The following is a 26,762-nucleotide window of genomic DNA, read 5'->3' on the forward strand; positions in this document are numbered from 1 at the left end:
TAACTTGCCCTCGCCTCTAAAAACAAAAACACTCCTAAACAAACAAAACCAAACAATCTATCTTTCTCCCTGTTCAATTTGTTTATACAGTTCCTACACTTGTGTGAAGTTGATCAGCAATGCTCAGTCTGACCATAAATAAATAAATAAATGAAACATTAAAAACCCATAAACAATCTTTCAAAATGTGCACCAATCAAAAAAAAGGAAAAAAAAGGAAAAAAAAGCAAAGAAAAAAGGAAGAAAACTGTGAGAATATATAACTTAAGCTTTAGACAAAGACTTATCTCTAAAAGAAAAATTTCCACATAATCAAGTGTTACAAAGTCCTCAGGGTGAGGCTTTTACAGAAGTTGGATTATCTTGGCTCCACGACCTTCTTAAGGACACATAGCAGTGTTGGAAGAAATCCCTCATATTAAAATCAGGAAAAAAAAACCCAAAAATATGGAAAAGCACTTGGTTTCGCAAACAAAGCAAAAGTTATCAATACCTCAAGGGTAGGAAAAAAAAAAAGGAAAACATCTCACTGAAAGCAGGAGACGTGATAATCCATGAGGGAATACTTCATAGCATATGCATCAATTGACTGCTGAGCCTTCAATACACTCCAAGTAAAAGGAAAGAATGGCTGTCCTAAAACAATCTGTGTAAATCTGTCACATACTGGTGATCAAATGGATGCACAGCAAAACTGATGTGAAACTATGATTAGAAGTTATTCTAATTTAGGAGGACATCTTACTATTGCAGATTCTAAAGACTTCACAAACTGTTTATCATTGAAATATCTCTGGTGAACAAGATGCTGCTGCTACAGAGCTTTATGGATACTGAAACTGAGCAGGCAATTACTGGGTGGCAGAGCAGAAACAGAACTTGAGTTTCCTACACTTTCAGATACTGTCCAGGGCATTAGGTAATGTTCCCTCCAAAAAAGTTGAACATGTACACGAATAAAACTAGGACTACAGCTACTGACAAGCTTAATTTAAAATTATGCCTATAACCCACGAAGTATGCACATGTTAAGAAAGAATCTGATATACTTTCAGCCAATTCTGATTCCACAAGTATAGTTCTACAGGTTATTCTGAAAGAAAATTAGAACAAAAACATGACTCTTGAGTAATGACATCAATCAACGAGCGAAAATTTGAAGATAACGTGCACTGAACAAGTGATCTAATAGAAAGAAAGTTTGGAAAACAACAAATAAGAAGCCAGGATTAAGTATTTTCCAGGGAAAGTATTAACAGCATGCAAAACATAAATCCTGTATTACCTAAATTTGCAGACCACGGCAGAGTTTTCAAAGGATGTTGACTCCTTTGAAAACCCTTTTATTTGGTAAAAACACTACACATTAGTAATTAACAACATGACAACTAAATAATAGATGACAGCATTGCCATTTAGCAACAGTGCATGCACAAGATCTTGATTTACTTGGTTTATGTCAAAGATTACTTTTTAGCTCTTTATACTGAAGACCCTAAGACTCAAATTCTGCTAATATTTAAGCTTATTGGATTTTTATGCTTAAATGATGTACATCAACTACTCCAGATTTGGCATTTACAGAGTTCATATTTTAATCTACATAGTTACATTGTACATACTTGGCTTGAGATTTGACTGTTGCAAAGAAGTGGCAAAACTACTGATCACACACTTCACTCAGAAGCTGAACTATACCAAGCAGAAAAACCAAATACTTCGTGTAACTGAAGAGAAAAAGCAGCATGCAAAATTTTCTCTGGCAAAGCTGGAATTGTCAGAAGTGAAAAATCCATTGTAACACGGTTTTTCTTTGCAGGGTGAGAATTTTCTTCTTCTTCTCCATTAGGGCGCATAGCATGAGCAGAGTGCCTTCTGAGAAGCTTCTCTCTCTGCCACACGAAGGCATGTTAGAGTTAAGGGGAAAAAGTTAACATGTTGTGACTAGCACAACAAGATCTAAGAATATGAAACGTGATCACTATCAACACAAGCTCTAGAAAGACATGACTGAATACCTCATAGCTTCTGCAGCCAGAGCTCCTAATTTGTAACAGCTTTAAAGTTAAATGATTTAGAAAAGTCAAATCAGTATAAAAGAAATCACAGTAACTGGCATTTCAGCACTTTAAAAACTCCACATATGTTGTGAATAGAAAAGGATGGAGTGAGGGTCTCCACCATATCAAAGCTGTCCTAACCAGAATTCAGTTCTTTCCAAGAAAACTCAACACGCTTCATGTAAAGCTTTTCTCTAGCAAAGAAAACAACTCACTGCTACACTGAAAATCTCTGCAAATCAGCTTAACAAATGCAATGCAAAATTAATTCATATCATAATTATTTGCAAAAGAAAAACTTGGGTAAAATACTGCTCTACAGTTACTTTGGAAAGCCCATTCCCAATAGAGATTAGTTAACTCACATGAGAATTAAGATGAAAGTTTAGGAATACACTTTGGGTTTTTTTACCTTATCAAGAGAATTGCTCTTGTCACTCTGTCTTTCTGGGAGACTGTTTCCTGAGTCTGTACTTATAAGAGAGCCTCTTGAGTCAGCGTTCCTCACACTATTAATGTTTGGAGTTGATGTGGTGTATGGGGAAGCTAAAAAAACCCAAAATAACATAAAAATCTCAAACAATGCATATACTGAAAAAAGTCACTCTGTACTTTAGTCAGACTTCTAAACCCACCATATGTATTCTTTTTTTAAAGGCAAATAATTACTTCAATTTTGTTACTTTTAACGAAGATAAACTTATTCTAAAGTTTCTGCAAAGTATATATGTATGTACATAGACATAGACTTACATAAAACTACCTAAACACATGCATAAAAAACACTTGTAGCAATACATACACACTTACAGGAAGAAGCCTGTATATTTAGAAAACTCCCCTTCCACATTTTTAATATTTTGGTTTTTTTAATTGACTAGTTATTGACACAACTAATTACAGTAGACAAAGAGAAAAAACACATTAAGAGACAGATGGGAGGAAGCCTATAGGTGTGCACAAGCCGAACTCCGCTTAAAGGCGTTCTCTAACGTCAGGTAAAACATGGTGGATTGAGGCCCTCTTGCCTTGTCTCCTATTTCTCTGCAGCAAGACAAGAAATGTCACCTTTGATGGGGAAAAAGAATTGCTTTCTCAAGGAAACAGATTTAGTTTAAAATAGAAAAGCAAAACCAAAAAGGCATCAAGAGAAAGATTTCATGTACAGGTTGTGAATTCTGACCCATGCTGAAAAGTTGATTGCATTAGGGTTCTGATATATTCAAGTATATGTGAAGAAAGCAACCAAAGTTGGACACAGAAATTATATCTTATAATAATTGAAAAAGAAAACAGGTTCCTTATTTAATTATTTTCTTTTAAAGTGCTTACCAATGCCAGATATAACACCAAATAGATCCTTAGGAAGATTGTTATCCAGCGTGTTTACTGATTTTTGTGGTGTTACTAGCTGACTTGCTGTTGGCAAATTAGGTGTATCATCCTTTGCACTCTGTTTGGAAAAGAGGAAAAAGATTGTTTTCCAACATTATAGGCTTACTGAATATGATATACTTTATCTTCTACAGTCATATTTTTTATATATTTCTTTTTTAAATGTACTATTCATTTATTAAATTTAATGTCTAAATATGTTCAAAAGCATGAAATGAGATGTTTAAGTGTTTGCACAAGCTTGAGATAGCCTAAAACTTAGGCTACCTCAGGCAACACTGAAGAAATCAATATTCCATTGAATTTTAAACACCATAAAACATTTATTTCCAAAAGACATAAATTACTTTTATTACAAACACCCAAACATTTCTCTTGTTGGAAGAGTCTGTGACATCCTTGCTTGATATCAAATGGAACACTGCAAGGTATGGGCAAAAATAAAATACATTAATAATTACATCTTAGATTCAATAACTGTATGCAACATATCAATATACACCTCCACAAATTCCATTTGAATTCATTCTCCCGTAGCCCTTTTACACTACAGCTGTTCCAAAAGCACATTCTAATCTCTGATCTTCTCTAATGTCTAGAAAATTGATCTTCTTTGTGTGTGTGATCCATTTATTTCAGTGTTGGCCTGCATTAGAAAGTAAGGGTTTAAAAAAAAAAAATCTACTACCATTACACAATCTTTTCTGCTGAATAGCAACAACAACTACTGAATCTATTAGAACTTTAGCAAATATAACTAATTCACTGTGTTAGATGCTGGGGGAGTATCGTCTTGCATAAAAATGAAGTATATCCAAGTGCCTCCAATGCCAGGGTCTACTAGATGCAAACTATGTATACAAACTGGCAGGCAGACTAAAGAAAAATGTCATTGTTGAGTAAAAACAAGAGGCAATTTACTGAAAACTACTTTCACAGCAATTGAATCGAACCATAGTAATAGCTACAAACAGAAGATCATTAAACTGCAGAAAAACCTGGAATTTGTATTTGAAAGACACTGTTTCTTCAGCTTCTTTGGCTGTTCTTATAACACAGAAACAAACGCATTGGGTTCTATCTTGTGTGATATATAATTTGTATTGAAATATAGGCACATGCATCACAGATACAGAAAAAGTAAGATGTTACATGTCAGTACAAATGACATGGAATTAGAATGATGCTGTGGAAATTTGTGGCATAGCATTCCCTCAAAATCTTCAGAGGTTCAAGTGAGAACAATAAGGGCACTGTAATCTGCATGTAAGACCAAACTAGCCAGCTAGCATGATAGGCGTAACTTAGCTGGACAAGAGAAATTACAGCCAAAACCACGAAGGTTAATTAAGCTTTCAAGCTCAGAAAATGCAAGGACAACAAACTCACAGAAATCTGAAGCTGCTGAAACTCTGCTTGCCACAAATTTGCAGTGTTTCATATACACGTTACCAATAAGTTATAATAAAAGTAATTAAGAATACCAAATAGAAATCGTCACTCACATTGCTGGAAGGGTTAACAGGAAATGGAGACACATCTTTAACACTGATGCGCTGGACATTTTCTATGAGCAATCCAAAGAGTGGCAAATACATAGTGGCTATTCTTGCTTGATGTAGCTAAATAAACAATTCATCAACAAATTACACATTTAATTTTTGATCACCATTTTCTTTTTTTAAGCTATCATTCCTAAATTACAAAAAAAAAGGGAGTATTTAATAAATACTAAGTCAGAGCCCACATTCACAAGTTCATCAATAAAAGCAGTGATCCTCACTGTATTTCACTCTAATTTACAGAAGCTCAGTAGATTTTTTTTTTTACTCTTTCAATATTATGCAGAAAAAAACATGTAAATTGACATGATTTTACCCAAGACTAACCAAGTAAATTGCAGATTTATTTTGATACAAATTTCACACGTATTTTAATCCCAGTCTGAACAGAAATGTCAACATGTTCCTATGTGACCTGCTCTAGGTGAACCTGCTTCTGCAGGGGGGTTGGACTAGATGATCTCTAAAGGTCCCTTCCAACCCCTACCATTCTATGATTCTATGAAATAGCATTGCTGCCAAGTAACAAGAGTGGGGTTTTTTGTGGAAAAAACAAATCCAAATTTCTGTATGTGTGCAGACTTAATCTTTCTTATTTTGTACTACTACTATAGCAATACACTTACCCTGGAAGCATATCTGTCATCAAAAGCATGCTTTATCATCAAATTCTTGAGCACACTAATAGCAATCTGCCGCACGTCTCTGAACTCTTGTAATGCATTGCCCACCTCCCTTAGAAGCAGTCCCACTAAGAAGTGATTTTTACAGAACTCATCAGTTAATGAATAGTCCAGGTGAAGGTCTGGAAGTAAAGTACAAGTTCTATGTAAGGAATGGTACTATTTAAATCTATCGATTGACTTGCGGCTGAACTAAAATGTTTCCAATTATATTATTCAAATTCATATATATGTATAATCATAGTTATTCACATACCTCTAGCCCTATTCACTATATAATGATGCATTTATTAAACAAAGAATTATAATGTCTATTTAATCACTAGAAGATGAAGAAATCTAAATATATGATTTTTAAAACATTTTAAATACTGTCTAGTGTTCAAAATTGTTCCCATTTACCTGAAACCAGCATCTTCTAGCTCTAAATTAAAATTCTAAATCTATATTTGGACACTGAAAACACACACAGTGCACAAAGGTTGTGCACATTCTATCTTTCAGGAATTTAGTTAGTATGGTAGAATGCAACTTTTGGTCCACAGTTAAGCTCCAGGTTAGTAAATTCAAAGAGCTGCAAGCAAAATGGATCTTAATCAATTTTTAGATTACTGCAGTTCTAAGTTCCTTCTTCATTATCTTTAATATAGATGTATCATGAATATAGACTATGAAGTCTGCAGAACAAAAAAGGACCACTATATTTAAACAAGGTTATTTAAATAGATCTACAGCAATTAGATCTGCACTGTAACACAGAAATATTTATATATTCAGTGTTAATAGAATAGTTGCAACAGAATTGGAATTAAAGAACATTTTATTTGAACATTAGTGTTTTTACCACTGCAATACAAATTTATTTTGTAAAGTATTTCTAGTAGTAACTAACTGTAAAACTAAACTAAGCCCCATGTGGATATATAGATATTATATAGAAACACACACACACACACACATACGCATACACAAACCTGAGTACATCTGGCACAGTAAAGTCAAACTGTTCCCTTTTAGAAACACTTTTTTGGTAATAAAATAATCTTGTTTGTTTACATACTGAATATATGATAGATTAAGAGAACCTTTGCTTGAAGATCTTATTTATTAGAATGTATGTCTGTTTAAAATTCCAGCTGAGGAGGTGTTGAAGAGTTTCTCATTTTCAGTGTCATTGTTCAATATAGTAATCAAAAAACAGATGCTAATCTAAATGCATTTTAATTCTTCAAAGAAATCTTCCAGTAAGAGAACCGATTAAGTCAGAAAGAAACATAGGTAAAGACAGCACACACATTCTACATTTCTTCTTGTAACTCAGAGCCAACCACATAATCTGAGATCTCATTTGCTTGAGACAGAGTAGGAAGCACTTTCCACTGTTCTTCATTAGGTAATCACTATTTTCTCTAATTCTGTTCTTTTCTTAGGATCCCTAAACCAACAACTCATAGTACCCTTTCTAAAGTGTTATTATCCAAGATCTAGATTCTACAGGAATGAATCGACAGAAATAACAATTAAATTCAACAGGGACAAATGCAAAATTCTGCACCTGGGATGGACAAACTTCCTGCAGCAGTACCAGCCATGGAATGACTAGTTTGGGAGCAACTCTGCTGAGAAAAAGCCTAGGAGTCCAGATGGACAGTTGCTTCAATAGGAATTAGCACGGCATCCTGGCAACAATGCTGTTAGCAACAGCATACTCGGCTGTATTGATAGGATCATAGCCAGTATATCAAGGCAAGTGTTTATTCCCCTTTACTTGGCATTTCTTGGACAGATCTGTAATACTGGGTGTAGCATTCGGGCCTTTTAGTATAAGAAAGATTTCAACTTGACTGAGTTCAGTGAATGACCATCGAGGTAATTAAGAGGACTGGAGCACACGTCCTCTTAGGAGAAACTGAGGGAACTGAGCTTGGTCTGTGTGGAGAAGGAAAAGCCTGAGGTGACCTCAGCAGGAGGCTGGACTACAGACCCACTGAAGCCTCTTTTAACCTGAACAGTACACCCTGCCTCACTCTCCACACCCACCTACAAGAATGTTGCAGGCTCCTGCAGCTACTGAACTAAAAGCTAACTCATGAAAAAAAAAAAGTTAACAATAATCGCAGTAGAAAAAGGAGACAGAGTCACAGATATAGTTTACAATATCTTTCAATGACTAGATACTTTGGACAAGTTACTTTGCTACCTAAACTATTGCATGAAGTTTAAATGACAGGATTAAAACTTTAAGCTTCCATTTAAAATTGTTAAGGTTCCCAACACTTGATAGACCTGAAGTTACACAGTCTACAGTTCTAAGAATGAAAAGGTGACATCTAAGAAATATACCATACACTTCTTTGGAAGAATTTACCTTGGTATCTCTGAACTCTGCCTTTTCCAAATGGCATTGGTAGATTCAAAGGTATGTAGTGCTCATGATTACAGACTACACGGAGAAATTCAAACTTGAATTCAAAAAGAGTCTGTAGAAATAATTTGTAAATATAAATTAAACAACTCATGCAGTGAGTGTAGTAACATATTAAAAACAGCTTTCTAACACAAAGGAGTGATATTTCTCATTCTTGCAGTATGAAGGATATAGAACCTGTCAAAGTTATATATGTGAGTATAAAATAGTTCCAGAACAATTCATCTTTGACAACTGGACAGAATTCTATTTACTGTTCCCATGGTCCAAAGTTATTCAAGTTTACTAGCATATTATGTCTTGATGGACATCATAAAAGAAAAGTTTGGACTGACAGAAGAAATTCTTTTGACATCTGGTACATGTTTTCACCACTACAGTAAACATACTGAAACTTACTAACTTTTCTTTAGTCTCTCACATTGATGCTTAAAATTTCTGCTTTGTGTTGCACCACCCCATCCCCACTCCCCCAATCCTTTTGCGATACACACGCTCTCGGGTGGTAAAGCTGTGCATGAAGGTAAGAATCAAAATATAAAAAAGTTATTTGATGGGGGAAAAAAAAAAAAAGCTTTCTGCACAGCACAGGGACTTCTAATGTAACTATAAAGTCTGAAGACAAGGCAGGACTCTATCCACAGAAATCAAGAAGCAGCGACTCCTAAAAATAGTTGTTTAAAAACATGAGGTACCTTTGGATCTCCTGGGGCAAAGCAGCTGATGTAGTTATTGATTTGCTTGAAAACAAAGCCTCTGTCCATAAAAGTAAAACACCTCTGGAGAAAACAAGCAAAATCAAGATAGAATTGATTTAGTACTGTTTCAGTGCTCAGTAATTATATTTCTGTATTTAATGTTTATTTTCCAAACACATTATTGATATTTCAGTTTAAATATAAACATCAATAAAACAAGGAAACTAAATTTGTGTGTGTATATATACATGAATACCAAATTTTCCCTTAGAGTGCAGAATGTAAACAAACTGAAAATAAAAAGCTATTTGAAGAGAACTCTGTCCTGACAGAAACAAAAATAACATGGCACTAACAGCTTTGTCTACCATTTTATTTCCTGTCCTTTTTTCTCCCTAGTGGATTTTATTGGCTGAAAAAGAGAGACATTGAAAGTCTGTCTATATAAAATGCATGCAAATTAGAATTAGAAAGTAACTTAGATGATATTTTTTAAGTAAAAAAGAAAATTCAAAGTACATTTTGGATAAAATATAAATTCATTTAAAAATATATCAAACTTTTGAACAGATGTCTTTTTGATTACAGAAGATGCAAATTATGCTTCGATGCATTTTAACTTGGACACAGAATTATATTTAAAAAGCATTATGCATATTCAGTTTTACATTGGTTGGGTTTAAGATTCTTGAAAATCTATGAAGAAGTAGTATTACTGAAAAAGTAACCAGTGTACCTACTTTTATAAAGGCAGCAAGGCTGTGGTTTGCATTTTTTGAAGCCTCTGGATTGTCTCTGTACTTCTGAGTGATGTGTGGCATTAGCATATTAACAACCGTTTCAACTGCATGATGAAAGGAAGCGGAAAATCTCTGGTTTCGCAACAGCTAGAAACAAATTCAGATACTGTATTTAACATGGTTTGTAACACTGAAATATACCAGAAAAAACACTTTTGGATAACATACAGATATCCTGACAGTAAGAAGGAAGACAAAGAAAGTTTTCAGATTTGTCATTTAAAGTAACATTTTCTTTAAATTCAAGATTTTCCTGAACTTTCTAGACTAAGGGAGAAAAAAACCCATTTGGTTTAAAGGAAATATTACCAAATGCACTAACACCTGTTTAAAATTCAAACAAATCAGTCTTTGATGACACAAACACATGTATAAAAGTTTCAAAGTGTATTTAATATTTTTAATATTTTAATATTTTTCTATACTACAATAAACTTGACAACAAATTGATCTCAGAAGATCAGTTATAGCATGCAATTTATACCATATCGTGAATCACAAAATTAACTGCTCAGTCTTTCAAGTACAACAAACCTGAGGCCATTAAGTCTCAGCTACTGGTTAGCACTAATAAAACCAGAAAATAATCAGTGTCTTCTATTACAGTAACTTAGGGCACTTAAATATCAATGAGGCTGAGGTTTCTCTCAGCAGTGGTTATGCCTACCCCAATCCATATAGTATTTCCATAACACTAGGTAACGAAATCAATCTTGGGCATCTGTAACTGACACAGTGTTGCTTTACCAACTTCGCTTTCCATAAAATGAAATTCTTATTAAATTGCATTTGTTCCTCAGACATATTATTAGGATTACAGTAAAGATACGTCAGCTTTGTGCAAATGAGCCAGGATAGCACTCATGAAGGAGAAAAAAAAACCATCATGAACTAGTAGCAACGCAAATACTCATCAATGGTATTATTCAGACTATACAAGAGATGAAGAACATATGGGAGAGGATATCAGAAATATGGACATTGTAGGAGACATTCTGAAAAGTATATTTCATTTGTTTTTTTGTTTGTTTACATCAGACTCCTGCTTTTGAAAAAGATGATATTTTACTGTACTTATTTTATCCACTGTCCGATCTCAATTTAAAAATGTAGTCCCTATTGTAAGAAAGTTATAATTAAATTAAGGAAATGGGTTTGCATGGCAGCAAGTTAGTGGTTTCCTTGAAGTTTTTTTGAACCAATATGCTGTTTCCAAATTTGTGAGGACTTCTGTAGGGTTGTTAAAATCAGGTAAAATTATATAAACTTTTTTTGCTGAGTAAAACCAGCATGTTGTTTTTTTTCAGATTATCATCTACCAAAAAAGTTCAAAAGTTAAAAAACTTCCTAAAGCTATACAAAGTTTCACACACATTGTGTTTAGAAAACCTTGCCCAGATGCACCACATTCTGTAATTAGAAAAAACTGTATCCTTCTCATAGAACTAAATGCTGTAAAATGAAATGTACTGCTAGTATTGTCAGGTAAGTAGTGAAACCAGCTAAAATCCCCTTTTTTTTTAACTGTAATTTTTAAATTAGAAAATTTTAATTCAATTCCAAAAGCCTCTGGAAAATTTCAGCTTTAAATAAGAAGCAGTGTTTTCTGCTTTATAAGATTATACTTTCATTTCAGTTGAATTGATTAATTGAATTAATACAGTCACTTTGATTATAATAAGCACAAAATAGTGGAGTAAAATAAGAAATACTCGATTCAGAGTGAAAAGAAGCACAAACTCCCTCCTCAATATCAAATCAATAATGAAAATTTAAGTTTGAAAATCCTGAATTATTTGAAGTGATACTATGAAACAGAAGAAAAAATGAAGAACAGAAAAAAGTCCATCAGTATTTTTCTTACTTTAGTTTGAGTTAATAGTATTTCTATTGATTAGTGGTAGAAAAAGTTGTCTTTTCTTTTTCTTAGAAGTTTTGAGAGATTCCCAACCAGCTGAGTTAAAATGAGCAAAAAGTTTGACATCTTAAATTCAAAAAGATGTACTGAGCTACATGCACAGCAAACTCTTGCATATATTTGCATTCAAAAATCTCCTAAACAAATGGTAACTGTCACTTTCCTAGACAGTTTAAGACGTTAGTCATAAAATCCTGCCTCCCTCTATACTTCAGAAGATACTTAAATCTGTTATGCTAGTATCATGTAAATATTCAACTTCCCCCCACCTCCTTAAAATTAAAGACCTATTTCTAGATGAAACACACTACAAATACCAGGTAAAAGTTTATGACCATATATATGTTAGAGTGATTCAGGTTGCTTTTGCAGAAAAGCACGTCTTCATTATGACAATTTAACTTGTTTTAACTTTGTTCCAGAATTTCCAAACCACTGCTTCAATCAAAAGCTGAGATTATTCTAAAACCAAAATTATTTAACCCTTTAATAACAGAAAGGAGATCACTCTCCTCTTCATGGTATTTTAAATGCAGACAGCTCTTTCTCCTTATATAAAAAACACAACACAGCTGCTACATCTCATGGTGCTACAGGAAAAAATATTATGTCCTTTCCAAATGCAAAATAACAGGATGAAGGCAGATGTTCTTTGCAGATTTTTCACAGAAAGTGAAAGTTTGAATAAAATATAACCGGGCAGACTGGACTGGGGGGGAAGTTAAGCTTAAAATATCCACTCAATTTTGCTATTAAATGAGGAATCTCACTGAGCTCCTGGGAAAAAGTTATGCATATGACATATTTTTCTCCTTATTTAATTCAGATTGTTAAAAAAAACCTCCTTCCTATTTCTCTGAAGAGTTCAATGCTGAAATTTGTTATCTTTACTGTGTGATGCATTTAGTGTGTGAATGCATAGTTCAACTTGAACCCATAAATTATGCTCTTCCTCCTTACTTTTCATGATATTCTGCTAATTGCTGATATCAGAAAATATTCTGCTATCAGTAATTAGTGCTAAAATTAGTCCAGTTGAATACTGTACTGACAGAGGTTTTTTTAACTACTAGGTAACAATCAGTCTGCTGACAAGATATAATTCCTCTAACTAAAAGTAAACCAACAACATGAAAAGGAAAACTTTTTTATTCTGTATTAGTACTTCAAGAAAAAGTGATGGTTTCTGGGATTTGGACATCAAACAAATTGCTTTAGAAAATATCTTATGATGAAAAATTAATTTGACCAATTATCATAGGAAGTCTGCATGCTTCTTAAAGGAAAAAGTGAATCAATAACTTCTTTAAAGATTAAATCTATTGAAAAAGAAAAGTCCAGACACATAAAGTATAATTAACTGAGACTCAAACTCTACTAATCATACCACAGCAGAACAGTATTAAGCATAGCACTCTGATCATTGTCCAATTTTTTTTTCCCCCATTTACTCCAGACTTCCTAGTTACATTCTATACACAGTGAAAATACTTATAAAGATTTCAGAATCTCGTATGTTACTCAGCTGGGACTATTTTTTATACTTTACTTTCAAGCCTTGTTTTAATACAGAAGTAGACTGAAAAAAAATCCGTCACCAACGTAAGAAAACCACTGCTTATAGGCCAAGTCTGTAGAAAATGCCTGTACTGCTCAGGAAAAAGGTCACATATTTTGGGGTAGTTAGCTACTGCTTTCAGCTTCATTATACCACAAGTATTAAGAAATCTTATTTACACAGACTACTGTATGGATTTTAAAGGCTTTCTACCCTTGTACAGTAATGTTGAATCTAGCCCTGTAGTTTTGTCTAGCTAATATTGCAAATGATTTTATCCTGCTGCTTTACCCATTCCCTCCCTAACCGAGTTATTATATATAAAACATAACCATATATATACAAAAAACTTTTTCTCCTAATATGCGGTAAAAATATGTGACTGGAGAAGGAAGACTATACAAATTCCCTTTAGAATAAGGTAATTTTTTTGCAGAAGTTGACATACCTTCACTTTAGAGTTTTCTATCAAATGCTGAGCCATTGATTTTATCAGAACTTCAAAGAAAAACCATGAATACTGCAAAAAAGAGAAAATATTCTGTAATATCGCCACACACATTCAGCAACTCTTTTAATACATTTAGTTCCTATTCTTCTTTTATGACCAGATATGAACACATAGTAAAAAGTATTGTTCAATATATACCTTAAGTAGCTTGTTGCTTGTAAGAAAGTCAGCAGATGGCTTTAAAATTGTTGTCATGGACTTTGTCAGTTCTTCATGTACTGTCTTATATTCAGAAGCAACATAGGGTTCAGCTTTATAGCCATACTTGAGGAGGAAAACCAGAATATATCATAATTTTGAATTAAATGATGAAATTAAACAGATGCAATTAAATTTAAACATTCTTTTTAGAGAAATAAAAAAGAAAACTTTTCCTTTACCTACCTTGACATAAGATCTCAGATAGCTATCCAAGCCTTCTTCATGACACTGAGCAACAATATGGATAATAACCCTAAACAGAAACCAGATACCAAGTAAACCAACAAAGAAAACTATGATTGCAATAAAAATGCTCAGTTTCAGATTTATGTGATAAGCCAGTCATCATTTATATTCTGTGAAGTACTTAAAATTCTTTACCTTGTCACATTGACTGCAACTTCTTCTTGAGTTGCTCTAGTGAGAACTCTAAACAACTGGTTTAGCACAGTTGGCAGGAAAGCTATCATCACGTGACCTTCCATAGCGTGAAGGCTCTAAAAGAAAGCAGTCATACTGTTAAGTCCCTTGAAACAGTGGCATTTAAATCACCAGTTTGGAAACGATAACATTTACTGCAAGTCTTTGTCCAAAAATACCTACTGCTTGCTCTATTTGCTGTTAACTACCTGGAAATAATGCACAGAAAACAATTATTATTAGAATAGTTTCCAACATAAATATTTGGCAAATATTTTCTACCTTAAGGTAAATTACAGATAAAAAATAGGATTTATTAGAGTCATTATAGAACTAGTTATTTGTAGTTTGCCATTTAAATGCATACTGGGTAATGTTTCACTGAAAGGACTACCTGTGTACACCACAACAAGCTGATACTGACACCTTGGTATACTTTGCTACTTCATTCACTAATGTAGACCTTTAGTAAACTGAAATTCCACAAAAACATACAGATTGCTTACCTGTGATAAGTGCAATACTAGTTATACTAGTTACTGCAAAACAGTAAACTAATATGTTAAAAACCAGAATCAACTAAAATCCATAACTACCAAATGCTGGAAATTAGATGCAGCTGAGTTACAAACTACCCAACTTTATGACATGCCTTACATGTAAAAGACATTATAAACATAACCACTCTGACATAAAAGATGGTTTATTGCATTTCACCCCACAATGTTTTATGCCATAAAATTCCCTGGAGTTAAAGGGAGTTTGACAAGAAAAGATAACATTTGCTGAATATGCATACAGACACCACATTTCAAACACTTCCATTCAGTGTTAAGCAGTTGTCTTTTTAAATGTTTGCCTATATGCACATTCACACTATTCAGGACTCAAAATAGTCTCCCTTCGTACATGATTTGTGACTTTTCTTGGAAACAGCAGTCATGCACTACAGCATCTTTTCTGTAAGTTGTTAATATCAGAGCATCAGGTTAACATGCAAATGGAACTTCAGCTCACACTTCTGTCTGGGATGCAGGCATTTTTTGGTGAAGGTGCTATTTTAAGTAGAACTCTGAAGTGGACTTGTAACCCAACTGCTGATTCCCTCTGAAGTGAATATCTCAACTTAGGAGATGCTAAGTGATGCTAGGGCTCACGAAACATGGCAGAGAGCATACAAACATCTTGAGTCAGGCAAGCCTCAGAAAACCTTTAATTAAAGTGCCAGATGGTGCTTACACAATATTCTATTAGGGAGGGTAGAGGCAAAAAGAAGAGAGAATGGAAGAACACTTGTCAGGTTTGGTAATCTGAGCTACTCTGCCAGAGGCACATTGACTTCATGGAGGAAAGTAAATCCTAGGAATTTAAATGTGTCTTTGGCATAACAGCATAGATTATCTGCAGGAAACAGTCACCATCAAACTGCAACATTGACCTTCAAAGAACATTTAGCACTCAGGCTGGCCATGTCTGCTACAAGCAGTTAGAGGCTGACACACAGAACACAAACTCTAAACACACAGGAGAAGCAAAATGTATTTGGGTCCCTGTGAGGCCTACCTAGATAGGAATCTGGCTCAATGGAATTTTTAACAGCCATAATTTTAGTTGACAGAGAAGACGGCATTTGCTTTCTGTTATCATAAAGCAAGGTAATTAACACACCATGTTGGCTTTATCTAGCAGTGTGGAACATAATGCTGTATGGTGAGTGTTCAGGTGTTTGATGACAAGAGTTAGAAAGAGGCTCTGTAGTTGCATTACTCTGTCCCAGGGATTTTAGTAAGATGTGGTCGTGTAACTGAACATAAAGATTTTGCTAACATGGAATTTCTGTAAAGAAATTGTTTAAGCAAAGGTATAAGCTACCTAAACATATTGCAGTACATATGATCATATACAACTGAAGTAAATTATATGATACTTTAGGAGTGATCTGAGGAACTGTTCTTTCAAGCTTTCCCTAAAACATCTGATAGTCACTTTGCTCTAACAGACTAACATGAGTTGTGAAAATCAAGAAGAGAATCAAGCCTTTGATTCCTGCCAACTGTTAGCAGCTAGCAAGATAAATCTGAAATTGCCATGTTAGTCCTTGGAAGAGACTTTGATTATATTACATTCAAGTAGAGTTCTGGTAAACTTAAGAAACAGTAGGATTTCTCAAAGTACTGTGAACCTCGATGAATCCAACAGGTCTGAAACTGACTGAGGGCTATTTACAACCTCAGGACCTGAGGTAAGAATCAACAACTGCTCACAAAGTACAAGTTTGTTACATCCTTCATAATGTGAGCAGTCATGGCTGTTGAGACCCTTTTTAAAGAGGCTGTCCATTGTGTGCAAACTGTTTTTTTTAATAGTAGTGATTCAGACTTGTCATGTATGCAGAGATTTTAGTAATAATGATTCTTTTCATGTAACACCTGACTCTTTCCCAGACTGCTCTATGTTACAGCACTCACAACATGCAATTCTGTTTTTTTCACCAGTATAGGCAAGAATCTTCCCCTTCTTAACACCAGAAAACATCTGCCATTTTCTCTGCCACCTCAAGTAGCAGGAAGGCTAGACCCCTTGAAAAAGTGATGAAAATGATACTGACAATTTTAAAGAACTTCAGTGAGCCACATGTCAGACTCTAAGACCTCTAATTCACGATGACATACTCAGAACACATCATCTTTATTATATGGAGAGAAAAAAAGAGAGGTTACGTCTAATAACAAAAAGGCTCAGTCTTCCAAGTGATCTCAAAACAATGATGGGACAAGAAGCACATCTCCTGTGAGGAATGGCTGAGGAACCTGGGGCTGTTTAACCTGGAGAAAAGAAGGGTCAGGGGAGACCTTATCACTCTCTAAAACTACCTGAGAGGAAGCTGTAGCGAGGCGGTGGTCAGTCTGTTCCCCCTAGTAACAAGCAATAGAACAAGAGGAAATGGCCTCAAGTTGCAGCAGGGGAGGTTCAGGCTGGATATTAGGAGGAATTTCTTTAATGAAAGAGTTGTCTGGTATTGGAACAGGCTGCCCAGGGAGGTGGTGGAGTCATCGTCCTTGGAGGTGTTTAAGAGAGGGTTGGATGTTGCACTAAGGGAAAAGGTCTAGTGGTTGATAGGGCTGTATCAAAGGCTGGACTTGATCTTAAAGGTCTCTTCCAGCTGAAACGATCCTGTGATTCTATGAAGGTAAGCTGCATCAATGAGAAAAAAGCATTTTATGACTAGGACTTCTAAAAACTTGGATGATTCCTTTGTTTGTATTTTGACAGAACACGAGAGAAAACTGAACAGCAGTAACTTTAACTCCCTTGCCAGAAAAACACAAACAGTAGGAAGTGAGAGGTAAAGAGGTTCCCTTCTTCAAACAGAAATCTCAGACAGCAGGAGCACAATCTCCCACATGGATTACTTGGGGAAAGATGGAACAAACCTCTTGGCCTCCAAGCAAGATTAAACACTTCAAAGTAGTGCTGCTTCTCTTCTGTCCCTATTGGAGAGATTTATTCAGGGCACAAACCACAAATAGAGTTAGAAAGAGTCTGTATTTTGAAGTGTCATGATAACACAGGATTTGCAAGTGTGGTATCATGGAATGATTCTGCCCATAAGCTGTCTGTAACTCCAGTAGGGCCTCTTGCAACTGCAGTCTTGATTTTTAAAGACAAAACACTACCAGGTTTAGTGCTAGTATCATCTAATTGGGGACTATTGGTGCAATTACTGCTGCAGAAAGCAGTGGAAATATGGATAGGTCCAGATCTAAAATTATCAAGGAACTCGAAAAAGATACTTTAAGGGAGAATTGCAAAGAAATTATACCTTGTATCAAAACATGAATGTCAGTAGCAGAAACCCTAGTTCATCACAGAAGTCTTGAGGCAAGGAAGATGATTCAGAGTCATGATTTTGAAATAATCAAGGTCACAAAGCAAGTTCAGTTCAGAAGTGTGCCACATTCAGTAGTTAAGTTCTTACTTAGACAGTCCAGTTTTGCCCACTGATGGTTTTCAATTATAACAATAAACTCTGCTATGCTTAAGAAAATCAGGAGTTACTTGTGGTACCTTACATAGATTTTAAGGTGATCAAGTTTTGGACTTCATATTAAAAAATCTGGCTGACAAGATTAAGATGAAACTGCTGCGAAAACCAAATGCTCTATCGACCTAATACTGAGAAAGAATTGTACAGATGATAACAATGACCTCCAAACCATAATTCTAGAAAAAAAATCAAGAGTCAGTATTCCTTACCATTCCCATGTGCAGTTCAATTTGATTATTTTGACAAATTAGGCCATTACATTAATGTTTTTAAATTATCATTCATACAGCTGACCAATAATATCTCATTATTTTCTTGTGGTTTCCTCTTATAATGTGGCTGTAAATTTATCTAGGGCAGGAAGTATCTTTTTGTTCTTTTTATACTGCATATTGCATCAATGAGACCTAGAAAACGGCTAAAGCTCCTAGATTTTGCAAAATGAGAAATAAATAAATAATCTGACATTCACTATTTCATACCTTAAGATATTTCACAAGATCCGTTCCTATTGCACGAGCTCCAGATTCTGTTTTCTGACAGTATTCAAAAAAATTATGCAAGTGCTGGTCCTGCAAAGAAGAAAATCCCAACATATCTGTCATCACTACCCATAATCCAAACTGTAATGCATTAAAAATCATTTATATACAGAAATCCATATACACGTCCATAGAATAAATTTTCAAAAATAATTGAAGTGCACCACTCCAAAGACTAATTTACTAACTTTAGTTACTAATTTAGTAATTTTTTTTAACCCATTGATTTTTATTAATATTCATTACACAAAACACCACTTATATTTATCTCAAACCAACTCACATGCAGAAAGTAACTAACATTAAGTATGCTATCCCAACCAATCATAACATGTATTTTATGAACAGCTGTAACAGGACTCATTGCTTTGTAGATGTGTCACTAGATAGCTTTCAGACAAGTCTGACCTCTCATCTAACAGGAAAATTCAGATTGGAATGCATGACAGTGTTAGACACTGAGTAGCTTCCATTTAAGATTTGCTGTTTTTCACAGCTGATGTGAAAAAGAGATACCATGCAGAATGTCCAAGAGACAAAAAAAAAAAGATGAGCATATTGAGTTTCAGAATCTTCCCAAATATTGTATATACATATAACAAATGTATGTTTATTCCTAAAACTTTCTCTAATTTGCTTTATAACTCACCTGGGTATAAACAGTTGACACCAGATGAGTGGATATTTTTAACAGTTGTTTGCCTCCATCTACCCATTTAATTTCAGGACCAGAATGCTGCACAAACACGAGAGGAAAAGGAAAATAATGTAGCAGTATACTAGGGTATAATTATTTGTTTATAGTACCACAAACAACACTTTTTTCTTTTAAACAGGTTGAAGAAATGTGTGCAATGAATAAGGTCATAAAGAAAAGGAAAATTATGCAGGCAATATTACCAAAAGCATTTATGAAGCTTAAAATGTCTTTTAAAGTCCTAGAGTAGTTTTCTCACTGACTAACAAAAGTGCTTTTCCGTAAGCTGCAGATCTCACGTTTCCCCTGCAACTCTGCAAAGAAACTCCTGACTAGAGTGGAATATCTACTAGTTTTCTGAGAGAAATAACACAAGAATTTCCACAGATAATGACACAATTTAAACCTTAACGTAGGTTACTAATAGGAAGCAACCAATGCTTCCTTCTCATCCCATTTCCAAAGAACTGAAAATGGGAATGCTCATCTGTCTACTCTGATAACCAGTTTGGAAGAGATTTTAGTACTGGATCTACAGCTAGTCATATTGGTCCTAACCTTCTACCCATGGGCATGAGCAGAAACAAACAGCAGAGGCATAAAGAATACACCTACAATGTGAAAAAATGAAAGATGTGAAGGAGACAATGATTGGAAAGCTTACAGCAGAGTTTAAAAAAGAAAAGGTGGCAGAACAGGAGGAGAGCAGCATCTCTTGTTGATTTTAGGCCTCTTCCTCCAAAATGAGTAAATTTTGTCTCCACATTTAATTCTCTTAATCAAATCCCCTATCACATTTTAGATTTTGCATCTTCCTTAATATCATTTTTATGGCAACAATTTTGCAAGCTTTCTGCTTTGAAAAATACAACCATAAATTTTACTAGTGAAGTATAAGGATCACAAAAATCAAAATGTGAGAATAAGACTTTTTCAGGAATAAAGGACTTACTGAAAGGAGACAGCATGAAATGCTAAAAAAAATTTAGTAAAGGACTTCAGATTATTTGCATAACTTGATAAACTCAAAATAGTTTTATAAATTTAACAATTATTACAACTTCTAGTTAATTATTACTACAAAAAAAATCAAACATACACATTTCCTAGGTATATCAGCTATATAGTAACAGAAATAGTATTTAACAATTTAACCAAATAATTGCATTAGGGCAAGTTGATCCAAATTTTGTAGAAGTCAGGATTCAGTCATAAGTTTTGTCTCCCATTTCTGTTTGGGTATGTTTGTTTCCTCTAAATCAGATGTTTCACTTTTACCAAACACTCTATTTCAACTATAAAAGAAAAAAAAATCTACTAGAAAAACACTTCAAATCTTATCAGACTGAGTAATTACAACTAACTCTTCTGTTTTTTGACAGTTTAGAGCAATTTATGTAACATACCTTTCCAACACCCACTTCTTGATAACTAAGATAGCCTGAAGGAAGATTTGCTGACACTGCGATGTGTTGCTCATTGGTCACCACTCTTCCATCTTTTATTAGAGGAAGCCAAGAATACCCAACTGTGGAACATGAAAGGCAAGTAATTTTAAATATGCTATGAATCTTTACATGAACCATTACAAAAGCCTTACTGTATATTTCTGATATGCAATTCATAAACCAGAAAATGTTGCCGTATGGGAGAAATTCTTTGAAATCAAATGATTATAAATAATTTAAAGGGCAAATAAATGGTCACCAAGTTTGGAAAAAAACCCAACATTTGAAAAGACACTCTAAAACAACATTTGAAACATTTCAATTAACAGAAATAATTAATGAAATCTTTCAAGCAAGATTAAGAAATAAGAAAACATATGGAACACAAAACTCATGAGTTATCGGATAAGTATGTTCCATAAAGTCTCCCAAAAGTTACTGAAAGTAAAACACTAGCATACAAACCTTGTGTTTCAATAACATCTTTCTTCTTTGTACTTCCTTTGCTTGAACTATCACAGCTGACGTGGTAGAAGGTGAACAACAAATGGTGCTTTTCATGTAACTGAGTAGGCAATTCTATTTTAATCTGAAAGGCAAAGGATCACAGCAGTTCCAGGTCATATGTTATTCAAAGGAAGATCAAGAATAACACACACAAAACTTATAAAAATGTTACTTACAGTGAAAATGGGAGCTGATGTAATTGAAATCATTATTAAGAACTTTGGAATCCTCAAATATTTTATTTTATTTTTAAATTGACATAATACATAAATGAGTGAAAATTGTCTCAGAAAAGCAGCTTACCTCATCATAAAACTCTGGATTTTGATGGTGATGCAGAACAGCAGCAAATGTACTTCTAGTAAATACTGGTCCACCTGGCCTACCATAGATACACTAATAAAAGAAAAAAGGAATTAAAAAAACCCCCATGATCTTTTTTCATACTCATCTTAGAATCAGTTTCACATTGAATTTGAAATATTTGTACTAGTGTTTAACTTGGTTCCTTTGCACAAACAAGGGATTACATGATCTTTAATGTACCTGATGTGCAGTAGAGCTGACACTGTGATTTCACCTCAGGATTCCTATTCACTTTTCTACTTCTTTTCTTCCAGGTACCTCTTATACACTGTTGTAGCTGCTTGTTTCTGTAGTTAATCCAAAGCTTTACTGTTTTAACTTAAAGAATTCCTCCTTTGGAACCCTTGTCATCCTTGTTTGCAACAAGTTTATTCTTTGAATTTTTGTTGATATAAAGAAATGAAATGCTCTGAAGGTCCTTTAATACTCGTTTATACAAAAACCAAGCAATTCCTCTAGAAATTACTCTATGCCAAATGCAAAAGGAGGACAGAAAACCACTATCCCAAACTAGGTAAATTAATCCAGTGCTATTGTATTACTTAGCTAACTGTTCACTATTTTGTTTAAATCAGTCACAAAAATCAAATGACTAACCTTTAAAGGCAAAGAATCCTCTTCATCAGAATCCTTGAATTCAATGCATACTGCGATATTTCTAGCCTAAACAGTATTTAAAAACAAAAACCCAAATACTTAATCATAACGATCATCACAGAAGCATAATATGTAAACAATGTTAACCAAATCTGAGAAAGAAGAATCTACACTTCTCCTGTACTCACCTTTGCAAAAGACTTTTGACTGTCATATTTCAAGTGCTTTGGATAAACATAAAGATGATTGTTGTAGATAGTGAAAGGCTGAGTGTGTTTTGGTATACAGGGTACAAATTCCTCTACTTCAAATGTTACTAGTGTCTTGGAACTGTTTTCAAACTGTTTCATGGGAATGTATGATGAGTTAACATAATCTGAAAATACATGAAAAGAACAATTAAAAACTGAAAAGAGAAAAAGCTTGAATGTCCATTTAATGGTGTTTATTAATACTTACTTGGAAAATCTGGTGACACATTATCAATTGTAACATCCAGATTTCCTAAAATAACAGGAAGTTTGGCCATCTTTTCAGGTCTATAGGAAGGAAAAAAACCTCAAAGTCAGGCTAAATACAAACTATCAGATGCCAGAGTAAAAAGATAATAGGAAACAGAGGCAAAAGTAATATCCTGAAATAGGAGTATGAGAGGAAAGGTGGTTTCAGAATAGATGACTGATCTGATCTTGCTTTTTGCCTAGATACACAGTTTTCTTTAGATTCACACACACTTCCAAAAGTTAGGCTTTATTCACAAGTGTGGAAAAGATTGAGAAAAAGCATGATGCTTTTCTTTCTTTAAACCAAAACAAACAGGGTAATAATTCACTATCATTTGCAGCAAAGAGTGAACCTATAAGTAAGCTTTTTAAATATCAATGGCCACTGATAAACATTTATGGTAAGGGGGTAAAACTTGGGGGAAGAGCAAAATGGGAGAGAAATCAGAAATTAACAAAATATGTCTTTCTACTCAGTAACTTTTTTTCCTACCTCCTCCTTTTTCTAGAGTAATAACTCCCACTGCACTATTATTAACTAGCCTAATATGAAATTTCTTAGATGTTCTCATGTAGCTAATTCAGAACTATGATTTGAAGTACTTTCTATGGTAAAACACCAGTGAAGAAGCCTTTACTAGAAAAGATGATTTTTGTAATTTATTATACAGGGCATGGATGCAAAATTTTCCAAAAAGCAATCCTGTGCTGTGAAGCAAATAACCTTTTCTGGTTGGAGTCTCGATGCTAATGCCAATAGCTACTCGTTAGACATTACAATCTCTTTCTTACTAAAATTCCTGTGAAATAGTGTACATGATTCCATAAAAAAGATGCTGAAATAACCAAAAGCACTTTCTTAATTGACAAAGTAAACTGAGGTGGTAGGCTAATTCATTCTGTTAGTTTCAGTTTCAGTTATATTGTTTATGGCAAGGAGTATCAGTACACAGCAATTTCAATGTTCTAAACTTCAGTGAAACTTTAAGCAGCTTACTAAAGTGGAATTGAAATATTTATTACAAACCTCATCTCCTTATCAGATTTGGTAAGCAAAAATAAAATAAAGAAACTATAGCCCAAGACTTTTGAGATTTGTGATTGTTCAAATTACTGCAACTCCAGCTAACTGTGCCTTAACAGAAACAGAAATGCCTTGGAGAAGCAGCAAAAATTGCTCTATTATTTCACTTCCTATTTAATAAGAAAGGAGATTAAAACTAATTTGTTAATAGGGTCATCTGTCAGTAGGAGATTCTTAAGCCTTGGACACAAACTGATGCAGTCTTTAGGAATACTTGGTAAAAGAAGATGATCAATTTTCCATTATTGATGCACCCTAAGCCACATGCACTCCCAAGGAAGATGGACTACATGCTGGCTTGAATTCCTTTTCCTGAGAGGTAGCATTCTCTGTCCAAAGTCAGTGAACATATGATTTATGCAGGACAAGGGGTAATGGGATGAAGCTGGAACACAAAAAGTTCCACTTAAACAGAAGAAAAAACTATTTCACTGTTCAGGTGAGGGAGCCCTGGCACAGGCTGCCCAGAGGGGTTGTGGAGTCACCTTCCTTGGAGGTCTTCAAGACCCACCTGGACATGTTCCCATGCGACCTGATCTAGGTGGACCTGTTTCCGCAGGGGGGTTGGACTAGATGATTTCTAAAGGTCCCTTCCAACCCCTACCATTCTACTATTCTGTGCTCATGCTTGTTTGTCTTTGAGAACCTGAAAAGTGTATTGTGCATGCATAACTAACTCCTAACATAGAGCTGCTTCAGGATACAACGCTTAAGGTATGTTAAAGCATAGCATAATACTTCAGTCCTGCTTGTAGTCCCCAAGCACTGCAAGGCAAAGACCTGCAGCTTGTGTGAAAGGCCTTAATTATATTGAAGTGAAAAACCTATAAATACATCAATATACATCAAAAGATTAGGTGCTCTAGTTCAAGATCATAACAAAAAACACTGGGGCTCAGGGGAGTGGTGTTAGGGTGTGTTTGGTTTGGTTTGGTTTCTTCAAGTGGGAAAATCAGACTTACTTCCTGAAATCTGCTAACAATTTCAGCATGTCTTCATTTGAAAGTTTATTACTGTCTTGTCTGAAGAGAGGAGAAAATCTTGCATTTTTGTCCAGGGTTCCTGAGGCATCTTTAAACAGGTTCCTGAAAGTCAAAATCTTGCTTTCAGCTGTGTTTATGAAAGCACTGAAATTCACTTCAGAAAATTTCTGTACTATAATTACAACATAGTGCACCATCCTTCATATTAAACATTTAATATTCTTATCATTGTAGCTGAGTTTTAACATATAAATAGCTCTGTCTAATAAATCAGGTGAAACATTTAATCCTTAGTAAAATAAAAAACATATTGACAATGCTCAATGTTTTGATTATTTAAACATAATGAATGTTTTTCCTAGAAAAGAGCCAAAGTGTATGTCATAAAACTTTGTTTAATTGAAATTAAAACAAGAAATAATTTAAATAGTACATTCAGTTTTATAAGAAGTAAGATGCAGAAAATAATGTTGAGGAAATGTTAGGAAAAAGTACATATTGACAAGATCTTTCCTTACCTAGCTGCCCAGGCAAAAGGCATTCTATATTGACCTAATCTCTGGCATGCCTGTTTAGCATTCTTCAAAACTTTTTGTGCAGCCTGCAAAGAACATAAGAAACATTCATGTTTTAAAAGCTACATTTTTTTGTACCATTAGTACATAAGAAAAAAAATCCACATATTGACGCTGATATGAATTGGAAAGTCTTCTTTACATTAATCCTAAGTATATGAGTGAAAGATAAATGAAAATACCTCTTAATAATTCATTTCAAGTTATGCAGGGCCTGCTGATTTCACAGCAGTTCATGGGTCAAAACACAGACTCACCTACATACCTGATGATACATATTTAATTAAGCAAAAAAACCATTATTATACACAAAATTCATACAAAAGATAGAGTAAAATTCAACTTTTAAGACAAAATTGCAACACCAGGCAAAAACGTTCCCTGCCCGCTCTTTGCTCCTCATTTCACCATCCACTCTGTGTACCAGAACACGTTCCTACAGCTTAAATAGTAAAATACTCTGCAATACTTCAATTACAACTACACCCAGAATATGTGGAGGAGTTGTATGAAGATCACTTGGACAATCCTATGTATGCACATTGCAATATTGCTTCCATTAAAACTTTATACTTTGGTGTTTGTTAACTTTTAGGTGAACAAACAATTCTATTACATAGAACCAAGTGTAACAGAGCTGGAAAACCACTAGTTCATCACATTCAATACAGAGCTGAACCACTGGAGCTGAAGCAGAAACTCCTGACAGAGCAGTGGGCTTCTCTTTTCCAGAAACCAGCATCTTCTATGTGTCTACACACAGCAAAATTATTTGCCAGAGGGAAATAAAACCACAGAGTAAATCTTCCAGAATATCATCCCTGATCTCTGCTGCTGACATTATAAAGAGTTGTTTCTATTAGTTTATTGTCCGAAACTGCACTCAGAAGTATAGAATCTTACTAAGTAATCATTTTGTCACTGTATTCAATGTTTAAGGGGAGAAAAAGTGATCTCGTGGCTATAGAATTTGCTGCCTCCATTGTCCAGAGCGGTAATTCTGAACTTGCTCATAGTACTGACACACACAGAAGGCCTGTACAGTTGGTACTGTTATGGTTTGTTTCAAATCAATTCCAGACAACAAAACTAGAAAAAAATTCTAACTAAATGTTCAATTGTATAAAATTATAAGCCAATGAATACCAGAAATGCACAACATAAGTTAATATAGCCAT

General features: G+C 34.4%; 1 protein-coding gene across 7 annotated transcripts in view; it reads right to left on the bottom strand.

Annotated features, from left to right (window-relative positions):
• DOCK9 (dedicator of cytokinesis 9) overlaps window positions 1-26,762 on the bottom strand; it is a 127,253-nt gene that overhangs the window by 37,547 nt on the left and 62,944 nt on the right. For all 7 annotated transcript variants that reach the window (XM_061996208.1, XM_061996182.1, XM_061996173.1 and 4 more), the window contains exons 14-34: window positions 25,528-25,610; window positions 24,989-25,111; window positions 22,899-22,978; window positions 22,628-22,815; window positions 22,440-22,505; window positions 21,780-21,872; window positions 21,435-21,558; window positions 20,928-21,049; window positions 19,474-19,560; window positions 18,765-18,854; window positions 14,196-14,311; window positions 13,998-14,067; window positions 13,752-13,877; window positions 13,551-13,622; window positions 9,567-9,713; window positions 8,824-8,907; window positions 8,069-8,180; window positions 5,644-5,822; window positions 4,961-5,077; window positions 3,393-3,513; window positions 2,473-2,606 (exon numbers count right to left, since the gene is read on the bottom strand). In XM_061996208.1, the coding sequence (XP_061852192.1) occupies window positions 2,473-2,606; window positions 3,393-3,513; window positions 4,961-5,077; window positions 5,644-5,822; window positions 8,069-8,180; window positions 8,824-8,907; window positions 9,567-9,713; window positions 13,551-13,622; window positions 13,752-13,877; window positions 13,998-14,067; window positions 14,196-14,311; window positions 18,765-18,854; window positions 19,474-19,560; window positions 20,928-21,049; window positions 21,435-21,558; window positions 21,780-21,872; window positions 22,440-22,505; window positions 22,628-22,815; window positions 22,899-22,978; window positions 24,989-25,111; window positions 25,528-25,610 (2,334 nt within the window). The remainder of the gene's footprint in view (window positions 1-2,472; window positions 2,607-3,392; window positions 3,514-4,960; window positions 5,078-5,643; window positions 5,823-8,068; window positions 8,181-8,823; window positions 8,908-9,566; window positions 9,714-13,550; window positions 13,623-13,751; window positions 13,878-13,997; window positions 14,068-14,195; window positions 14,312-18,764; window positions 18,855-19,473; window positions 19,561-20,927; window positions 21,050-21,434; window positions 21,559-21,779; window positions 21,873-22,439; window positions 22,506-22,627; window positions 22,816-22,898; window positions 22,979-24,988; window positions 25,112-25,527; window positions 25,611-26,762) is intronic.

The sequence above is a fragment of the Colius striatus genome, chromosome 1 (assembly GCF_028858725.1).
Source record: "Colius striatus isolate bColStr4 chromosome 1, bColStr4.1.hap1, whole genome shotgun sequence".
NCBI classification, from domain to species: Eukaryota; Metazoa; Chordata; class Aves; order Coliiformes; family Coliidae; genus Colius; species Colius striatus.